The 10,301-nt window shown below is 37.6% G+C and overlaps 1 protein-coding gene across 11 annotated transcripts in view; it reads left to right on the forward strand.

The window, feature by feature from the left end:
* The window catches only part of MAP2K5 (mitogen-activated protein kinase kinase 5), a 261,524-nt gene that overhangs the window by 112,787 nt on the left and 138,436 nt on the right, over window positions 1–10,301 (forward strand). For all 11 annotated transcript variants that reach the window (XM_032244603.1, XM_032244610.1, XM_032244604.1 and 8 more), the window contains one exon: window positions 2,989–3,037. In XM_032244603.1, coding sequence (XP_032100494.1) covers window positions 2,989–3,037 — 49 coding nt within the window. The remainder of the gene's footprint in view (window positions 1–2,988; window positions 3,038–10,301) is intronic.

Consider the following 10,301-nt stretch of genomic DNA (forward strand, 5'->3'; position numbering starts at 1 on the left):
CTCCCTCCCTCCCTCTCTTTCTCTCTCTTTCTTTTTCTTTTCTTTCTTTCTTTTTTCTGAAATGGAATCTCACTCTGTTGCCCAGGCTGGAGTGCAGTGTTGCGATCTCGGCTCACTGCAACCTTTGCCTCCTGGGTTCAAGCAATTCTCCTGCCTCAGCCTCCCGAGTAGCTGGGATTACAGGCATGCGCCACCACGACCGGCTAATTTTTTGTATTTTTAGTAGAGACAGGGTTTCACCATGTTAGCCAGAATGGTGTCAATCTTCTGACCTCATCATCCACCCACCTTGTCCTCCCAAAGTGCTGGGATTACCGGCATGAGCCACCATGCCCAGCCTGCATTTTTTATTTTACAGTTGCTCTTTGGCTTCCTTGATCAACTAGAATCCTTGCATATTTATCCCCTAACCCTCTTCTTACCATTTTCAAGATACGTAAACCACTCAGTTACTTCTCATGGTAATGGTAGGTTTTCTTGTTCTTAGTTCTTATAGTCCTGATTCACCCAGAATTCTCTATAATGATGGATATTTTTTAATTCTTACAGTAAATTTTGACTAATAGTGATTTGTTCAGTGTATCTGGTGTCTATGAATAATCAACCTTGAAATTCGTAAGTTCACACTCTTGCATGGTCAATGGTTATGAATAAAACGTGCATTTCCTTTCATAGCAATTTATACATGAAGATTTTTAAAGTTATTAATGGCAACCGCTGATTAAATTTTCCACTTAGTAGGTTGTACTTATAACCTATGTACTTAGGCCATGGACACATCTTTTTTTTTCAGTATCTCATTTGACTGATTATTCTTAACTCAGGCTATGAAAGTGACAAATGCAAATCTAATTTGGATGTTTGTATTTTCTCATTTTATTTCCTTGATCTGCCCTTTCAATACTGTGCCTTGTCAACATATATGCCTTGCGCCAGCCAGACTGGCTTGTGAGGACCATCTTGATATACTTTGTTCTTTCCTACCCCCAATATACTTTATAAATTTTGGGGAAACTTTTTATTTTGAGATTGTTTTGAACTTATAGAAAAGTTGTGAGACTAATACAAAAAATTCCCACAGGTGATGCTTCATCCGTATTCCCCAGTTGTTAACAGTTTACCACATTTGGTTAAAAATCTATATACAAATTTTTTCCTGAAACATTTGAGAATAAGTTACAGATACCACAGCCTTTGTCCCAAAATATGTTACGTATCTATTTCCTAAGAACAAAGACATTACCTTATGTAATCACTGATTAAAATCGGGAAATTAGTATTGATATAATACTATTATCTACTCAATAGCCCTTATTCAAATTTCACCAGTTGTCCAATAGTACCCTGTATAGACCAAAGGAAAAAATTCTGGCACTACTTCCAGTCTAGGATTGTTCATTGCATGCCTCTCTAATGCCTCAGAGTTTCTTTGTCTTTCATGACTTTGATATGTTGGAGAGTACACTGCCCCAACACTTTGATTATATATTTTTACCTTGACCTAAACACTTCCTTCCCTTTTTTCATTTAAGTTAAATTCGTTACTCAAGAGGCAACACGTTACTAAGCCTTTCTGACTACCAATAGGAAAAGCAAGTTTCTATTCTACCCACTGCCTTATTTCATTTTTTAACTTTTAAAAAATGTCTCTTTGGCCGGGCGCGGTGGCTCAAGCCTGTAATCCCAGCACTTTGGGAGGCCGAGGCGGGTGGATCACGAGGTCAAGAGATCGGGACCATCCTGGTCAGCACGGTGAAACCCCGTCTCTACTAAAAATGCAAAAAATCAGCTGGGCATGGTGGCGCGTGCCTGTAATCCCAGCTACTCAGGAGGCTGAGGCAGGAGAATTGCCTGAACCCAGGAGGCGGAGGTTGCGGTGAGCCGAGATCGCGCCATTGCACTCCAGCCTCGGTAACAAGAGCGAAACTCAGTCTCAAAAAAAAAAAAAAAAAAAAAATGTCTCTTCAGGCCAAGCATGGTGACTCCCACCTGTGCTTCCAGAGATTTGGGAGGCCGAGGCAGACGGATCCCTTAAGGATAGGAGTTCAACACCAGCTTGGATAACAAAACAAAATCATATCCCTTCAAAAAATATTTTAAAATTAGCCGGGTATGGTGGTGTGCACTTGTAGTCCCACCTACTCAGGAGGCTGAGGCGGGAGGATTGTTTGATCCCAGGAGTTTGAGGTTACAGCGTGCTATGATTGCACCACTGCACTCCATCCTGGGCAACAGAGTGAGATCCCGTCTCAGAAAAAAAGTCTCTCCTTGGTCATAAGTGTCATGACTTCAAAAAATGTTTTACACACAGAAATACAGAAAATTAAGAAGGCCATTGTCCCTTTTTCCTGTTTCTCTCCTTGCCCGGCTTAGCATCATTATGAATTTAGCATATATACTTCCAGATCATTTTATATACACATGTACTTATTTCTTTCTTTTGGAGTACCTTATCTTCAGAATAATATAAGCTCATTAAAGGAAGAAACCTGTGGCTTTAACGTTTGGTATTCCCTCAGAGCCTCACACAGAAATGAGAGATGTTCAGTGAATGCTTATTGGTTGACAGAGTTTTAAAGGAGGAGTTAGGCTGTATGTGGTGGTTCTCACCTGTTACCCCAGCAGTTTGGGAGGCCAAGGCAGGAGGATCACTTAAGCCCAGGAGTTCAAGACCAGCTTAGGCAACATTAGTGAGATCCCTGTTTCTACCAAAAAGAAAAAAGAAAAGAAAGAAATTATTCAGGCATGGTGGTACACACCTGTGGTCCCAGCTACTCAGGCAGCTGAGGTGGGAAAATTGCTTGAGCCCAGGAGGTCGAGGCTACAGTGAGCAGTGATTGTATCCCACAGCACTTCAGCCTAGGTGACAGGGCAAGACCCTGTCTCAAAAAAAAAAAAAAAAGAAAAAAGTCGATATATTTAAATATGGAAAGGTTCTTATAAAAACCATAATTGGTAATTGTACTGTTTTCTTTTTCCTAAATTTAGGTTGTTAAAGGCCTTACTTATTTGTGGAGTTTAAAGATTTTGCATAGAGGTATGTGCTGGGCTTATAAGCTTGGACTTAATTTGGGGTGGGGGTGGGTTTCTCAAGATTCCTTGATTTTTAAAGTGAGTAAGTGTTCTAACATTTAAACCAGCTGATATTTCTGGTGGTCAAAAGATAGCTGCTTTATAAATGTCATTTTTCTTGTTTTCTCCATCAACTGCTCTCATTTAGATTATAAACTTGGTAGTATGTTTTTGTGAATCACCTTTGTCAAATTTGTAGAAAGATATTTCATAGTATTTGAAGACGACAAGATCTTGTTTGTCTTACTTAGCCCTTGTTAATGTAAAACCTTCGCTTTCTGTACAGTTACATCCTTCCTTCTATTAACATTTCAGATATCATCACACACTGTTCCTTAAGAGATTGCTTCACATACCCGGAAAGTAAAACTTTGTTTTTAATTTTTTTTTTAAAGACGGGGTCTTGCTATGTTGACCAAGTTGGGTCTTAAATCCGTAGCCTCAAGCAATCCTCCTACCTTGGTCTCCCAATGTGCTAGGATTCAGGTGTGAGCCACCACACCTGGCCAAAAGTAAAACTTTAAATAAGATGTTGGTGAAAGCCATCAGGAATAGTCCCCTTGTCTAGTAACAGAACATATGAGAGAATAATCAGATAACTGTTGAATATTGCAAAAGGAATCTCCTTTTTTTTTTTTTAACGTTCCCAAAATACCTGAATTCATTTGGAGCAAGTTATTAAGTGAGAAAGAGACTATAATAAAGCAACTTCAAGGCTTAATGTTACTAACAGTGCTGTTTAATTTTACACATCTGCTCATCTTAGCTTTATGTACATTTGGGGAATGCAACAGCATACACATTAGATGTGATTAAAGGAAGGTTTTTTTTAAAAAAGGGGTATAAACTGAGATGGGGAAAACAACTGATGTTTTCAACTGTGATGTCATATCTGCCACTAGGGGTGGTTTTCTTTTGCGGTGGTTTTAATATCCTAGTGATTCTACATTTCTTCTTAAATCCTCCTCCATCTTTTAATGAGGGTATCTAGATTTCGACAGATAAAATATTCAGGTTTTTGCAGGTATTTATACTGAGTAAATGGAATCATCAACTAGATTTCTTTTTAAAGCCAGTCCACTCCATTTCTAGAGTATAGTGGGTGCAAAATGTAGATGCAGGGACAGTGAGTTATGTCAGTGTTACTTTCACTCGGTGTAAATAAGTATGTAAACACATTTGGTGGATGAAAGAAAAATGGAACATTTTTGACTACCGAGGTTAAAAGATAACAGTATTTAACATGATACAACCACTATTGTTTCTATTCCCTATAGAAACACCCAGCAACCTGTAAAGTAGTGATAACCATTTTAATAAAAACCCAATGGTCAGTTCTCATCATGTATTGATTTCTTAAAAATGGACATGTGCTATCCGTTTGACAAGAGAACTAAAGGAAAAACATTCATTTTCTGTATCAAAGCTTTCTTTAAAAGGACAGTGCCATGGAAATTTGAGTTTTGTTAGAAAGTGAGTGTTAGCATCATCCTGTACTCTGGGCATACAGGTTAATGCTGGCTTATAATGAAATCCCTCTCTAGCTATAACTTTCTGTAAGGAATCTTATTACCATGAAGAACTATAGTAGATAGGAAATATGTTTTAGTTGTTCTGCCATTATCTTGATTTTTCTTCTTTTAAATTAGAAATGATGCTGATAAGTTGATGTGCCTTTAGTATCCCTATATCTAAATTATTTGATTTTAATTTGTACTCTGGATTTGGGAAAACTGCCTAGATTTTTCATTTGAAATGGGATCTTTATAGACGTGTTTGAAATGGATTTGTCTGAATCTAAAAATAATGTCTAGGGTCGGATTCTCTGTATAACCACTTTATGATCACTGTGGCCAAGCTTGGTGGACCAGAGCCTCTCAGAAGCCAGTAGGTCCTTCTTTTCATCCCTGCTTGTAACTTGGGCTAAGAAAGGACTCTTTCATCAGTGACAGACAAAGGCTGCAGTGGTTTGGCTGATGGAGAGCATAGAGGTTTCAAAAGGGCATCCTGGGCCTGTGCTTACTTTTTCACTTGGTGCTGGCCAGCCCAGTTCCTGCAGAGAGTAACCCACTATACAATGCCACCTGTTGTGAGAAGAATAGATCTGTTGGGGACAGAGTAAGAGCAGTGGTGGAGGGCCAGCGTGTCCTTTCAAGGAATTTCGGTGAATGAGTGTGCACCTACATCTGTCTAAATGGAAAGAGTAATGAATTGAAGTGCAGATGAACAGTTATATTCCAGTAGTTATGGACACTTAACTATAGAAATAAATATGCTGTGGTAATACACCTCATTAGATATATTCCTATTTAGCTTTTGCGTTTCCCAGCTATTCATGGAAACTTTTACCTTCTGGACTTAAAAGCATGTGTTTTTATTAAAGACTCAAAGAAGCCAGGTGTCTCTGAAGATTTTTGTAAAGCATCGTAATGAGAAATTTACCCTAGATTGAGTAGTTGTTAACTTAATGTTTTAGCTGTTTTGTCCATATTTAATAACTTGGATTCCATAAAAATAAGATTAAAGATGCCTTTTTATTTACAAAAGCTATTTAATTTTCTTCTTGATTAAAAAATTGTAGCTTTTTAGATCAGTTCAATCAGGCAATTAAAGATCAGAGCTTTTAAGTTCAGCTAAGGCAATTAAATAGATAATACTTGTTTATGCACTTTTGGTATGTAAGCTCACTGCTGTACCTTCTTAAAAGCATATGTACTCATTTTTGCTTTCTCTAAATGAATGATGTTGGGAATTCTAGCTGAACGTGTGTCACATTGTCAAATCAAAGACAGGGGTCCTTCTGCAGGGTTGGCAGAGCCTGGTTTAGGCACTGTGAGAGGACAGTGAAAAGAAGATGGTGAAAGAGAAATACTAACGAGTGATCTGTACCTCTTCCCCCTTTGTCTTGGTCTAAGTACCTGTGTTACCCTCTGATCATCATATTCTAATGCTGTTCTTAAAAAATCAGAGGAAATGGGCCGGGCGTGGTGGCTCACGCCTGTAATCCAAGCACTTTGGAGGCCAAGGCAGGCGGATCACCTGAGGCTGGGAGTTCAAGACCAGCCTGACCAACACGGTGAAACCCTGTCTTAAAAAAAATAAATAAATAAAATAAAGAAGAAGAAAAAAAGAAAAAAAAAAAAAATCAGAGGAAAAAAAAGGAAATTGCTTTGTACTTATGAGCACCGATTTCAAAAGATTAAGGAATGGACATGTGTTCAGTATCTAATGAGAAAAGAGAACAAACTATTTTTCACATTTAAATGGCTTCCTTGGAGTACAGTGGTCCTGGATTTTATCCATAGAAAATGTATCTATAAATAGTATATTACAGAATTGACTAAACATCGTTAATGGCTTCCAAACAAACTCTTGAAAACCTGGAGTCTATCCCATACTGTATATCCAGTGAGGAGAATGAAATCTGGACAATAAGCAATGGCAAACCACCCATCCCACGAGGCGTGTTAGTCTGGTAAAAGTTAGTTTATTTGATAGTATATTATGTTAATTGAAAATTGTTTTGGAAATTCAAGCATAGCAGTTGCTATTCATAATGTGTCATCAAATGTTATATGGAATCAGGTGTTACTCTTTCTTTGCTCTTTTTAAGATTTGATTGAGATATATGTGCGGGGACTTCATAAACAAATGAATGCCAAGAATGTGGCCTGTTTTCATTGTAACTATGAATTAATCACCTTATCCAGTTAATAAGAATACACCTCTCCAAAACCAAGCCAGGGAGAGAGTTTATTATACTTTATATTACTGAGTCAAAAATTATGAAAATCTTTTCTCTAAAATAAACCAAATGTGTGATAATTCCACTTGAGGACATAATTATTAAAAATGTTTGAAATACCCACCAAATTAACTACTGTGGAAAGTTGTGTTTATTAAAAGGCATATGGGAGAGCCCTATAAGCATAGCACGTACTGACTATGGGTAAAAACAAAGAAAATGAACAGTGAGAACATCTGTTAGGCCAGATCCGACATTACAGGAAACATTGCAGCTTAACTTCAAAACATACCTCGCCACTAATGAGGTGAGAGCCCTGCATATTAACAAACCTGCAGCTCCGGTCATAGCCATCATTATCCACATCAAACATAAATACAAGATTAACACCTATGCCATTTCTTTGGAAGACGTGAGAATGCCCTGGTACTAACTGCTCTCTCTTTCCCTGAGGATAAAAAATAGAAATGGAAGGGTAATGAGAATAGAACTTAGATTAAGAAAATAAAATTGGCAATCATTCTGGGGCAATCTTACACAGATGCAGAAGTTTAAAGAAGAAAAAAACCTATTTAGTTGGTGTGCCAAGAGGGTTTTTTTTTTTTTTTTTTTTTTTTTTTTTTGTATATATGAACCTGGTTAGTTTCATTTACTTTCTCCAATAGGAGAGCTTTTGAAAAATACATTTTTGCAGAAATTCTATAGATAAATGCTGCCCACGTAGGTTTGTGTTTAAAGAAACTAAGCCTTGTTGTTTCAGTATACATGCTACAAATTTTATTTTCTGCCCTTGGCTTTACTCTTCTCTAAATCTGGCCTCACACAGACTTTCCAATTAGTGCTACCTTAGATGCCAAAGCCAGTGTTAGTTTGGTCATTCAGCAACTATTTATTTTATACCTACTCTGTTCTAGGCACTGTTCACAAGCACTTGAAGCATATCAATATGTGAAAGAAAAGATTTCTATGAGCATAAAACTCATATTTTAGCAGTAGCAGAGTGGGCTGGGAAATGTTCCTTAAACAATAAACATAATAAGTAAAATACAGAGCGTGTTTATTGCTATTAATAGAAAAGAAAAAGTAGATTGAGCTTAGGGGAGACAAAGGGTAGTTTGTGTATTAATCAAGGAGACCTCAGAGGGAAGATGAGTTTGAAAGGAGCACATGAAAGTGGAGAGGAACTGGTCAGTAGGTATATGGGAAACAGTTAGAGGCTGCAGGATGTGCCTGGCGTGCTACTGGAATGGTGGAGGCCAGTGTGTCTGTGTCCGAGTGTGGGGACAAGGGTAGAATCAGCTGTTAGGAAATTGTTTTGGTAATTCAGATAAGTTTCAGGGACTCCATTCAGGGCGATGGTTATAAAGATGGGTAGAAGTGATGATTCTGGATATATTTTAAATGTAGAGTTGATAGAATTTCCTGATGGATTGCTGTGACTTTTAAGAGAAAGAGAGAAGTGAAGGTTGCTTAAATTGTTAACAGTTTAGTATGCTAAAAATACTTCTTGCTACTTTCTTTCTCTGACAAGAGATAAAAACAAAAAACCTAATATCAAGTGCTGACAAGAATACAGAGCAATTAGAACTCTCATACATTGCTGGTAGAAATATAAAATGGTACAGCTGCTTTGAAAAATAGTTTGGCAATTTCCTACAACATGATTCAGCAGCCCCCCTTCCTAGATATTTACCCAAGAGAAATGAAAACATATGTCCACACAAAAACTTTGGGCAACTCTTTATAGTGGCTTTGTTTGTAATAGCTCCAAACTGGAAACACCCCAAATGTCTTTCAGCTGGTAAATGTAAAAACAGACTGTAATCCATCCACACAATGGCATATTACTCAGCAATAAAACAAGCTACTGATACATGCAACAACATGGGTGAATATCAGACACTTCATGCTAAGTGAAGGAAGTTGACTCAAAGGGTTACCAGCTGTGTGATTCCACTTATGTGACATTTTGGAAAAAGCAAAATACAGTTGGAACATCAACATGTTGACAAACAGTGGCGGAGGAGTTTAAAGGCATGAAGGAACGTTTCGGTATGTCGGAAATGTTCTGTATCTTGATTTTGGTGGTAGTTGCATGATTATATGTGTTTTTTAGAAAACAAAGACCTATACACCTGAAAAGGGTGAGTGAACTTTACTGTGTATAAATTATGCCAAAGTAAACCAAATTTTAAAATTAAAAAGTAAACTAGACTTGAGCAAGAGAGAGAAGAGAGAGAAGCTCCTCTTATATCTTAGCAGTGCAGTAGACACTGTAGAAAGAAGTTTCCCCTGCCAAAAGGACAAACCATTCTTTCAGAGGGTCTTGGCGATTCTGTCATTATTTCTGTATCTTCTTCATGGCTCCTGAGAAATCCTACCTAGGTTTGATCTAGTAACTCAGTAGCTTAAAAAACAGCCAGCCAACCCCCAATTCCCGACCCTAAGAAATAAAAACAACGCTCGTGATTTAAAGAACATCTGCAATGGCAGAAAGAGAGAGACAGCGTCAGGGAGGTAGGATAGTGGGGAGAGAAACAGAAATTTAGAAATTACTGTTATCAGCACAACAATTTGAAGCATCTGAAAACTGGACAGTTCTTTCCTTAGTTAAGCTAATTTTTTCCCCAAAAGTATTACCAAGAACTGCATCTGTGCAGAGCTGACCTGACCTGTCAGAAAATTTTAGAAGCACAGTTTCTAAGAATGAATAGGCTTTATTTGACATTCCCAATTCAGTCCTACTGACTACGTCACTGAGTGACCCTAGAAAGGCAGGTCACTCCTGCTCTCTTTGCCCCTGTTTCCTTATCTATACTATGAAAGTTTGGCTGGATGATCACTCAGATTTCTTTAAGAACTAGGGTTCTGGGTTCTGTGATCTCGTGACTGAAGGAAGTGTGACATGTTGCTAATGTGTGGAACAAAACAAATCAGAGAGACATAAAAGAAAGAGAAAAGGGAGAATCACCAAGAGTAGATTGCGTAATGAAAACAATAATAGTGACTGTTTATTAAGCATTACTCTGTACAGGTACTGTTCTAGGTGCTTAATGTATATAAATTATTTAAGGTATTCTTCAAAGTGAGAAATTCTAGGAAATATGAAATGTTTTAGAAGTAAAGATAAGAGATTAAAGTATAAAACAAATAATTGAGAATTAAAGCCATTAGCCTTAGCTAAGAAAATGTTGCTTTCTAAACCAGAGTGATATAATCAAATCAAAAGGCAAACTGTTTTTAAAGTATAAGGGATACTAAAAATGAGGTATTATAATTAATAAGGAATTATTACTGTTATTTGAGACGGAGTCTCACTCTGTCACCCAGGCCGGAGTGCAGTGGCACAATCTCAGCTCACTGTAACCTCAGCCGCCTGGATTCAAGTGATTCTCCTGCCTCAGCTTCCCGAGTAGCTGGGATTATATGTTCCAGCAACCACACCCGGCTATTTTTTTTTTTTTTTTTTTTTTTTTTTTTTTTT

Source organism: Sapajus apella, unplaced genomic scaffold, assembly GCF_009761245.1.
Source record: "Sapajus apella isolate SASKATOON/1434 unplaced genomic scaffold, GSC_monkey_1.0 scaffold55, whole genome shotgun sequence".
NCBI lineage: Eukaryota > Metazoa > Chordata > Mammalia > Primates > Cebidae > Sapajus > Sapajus apella.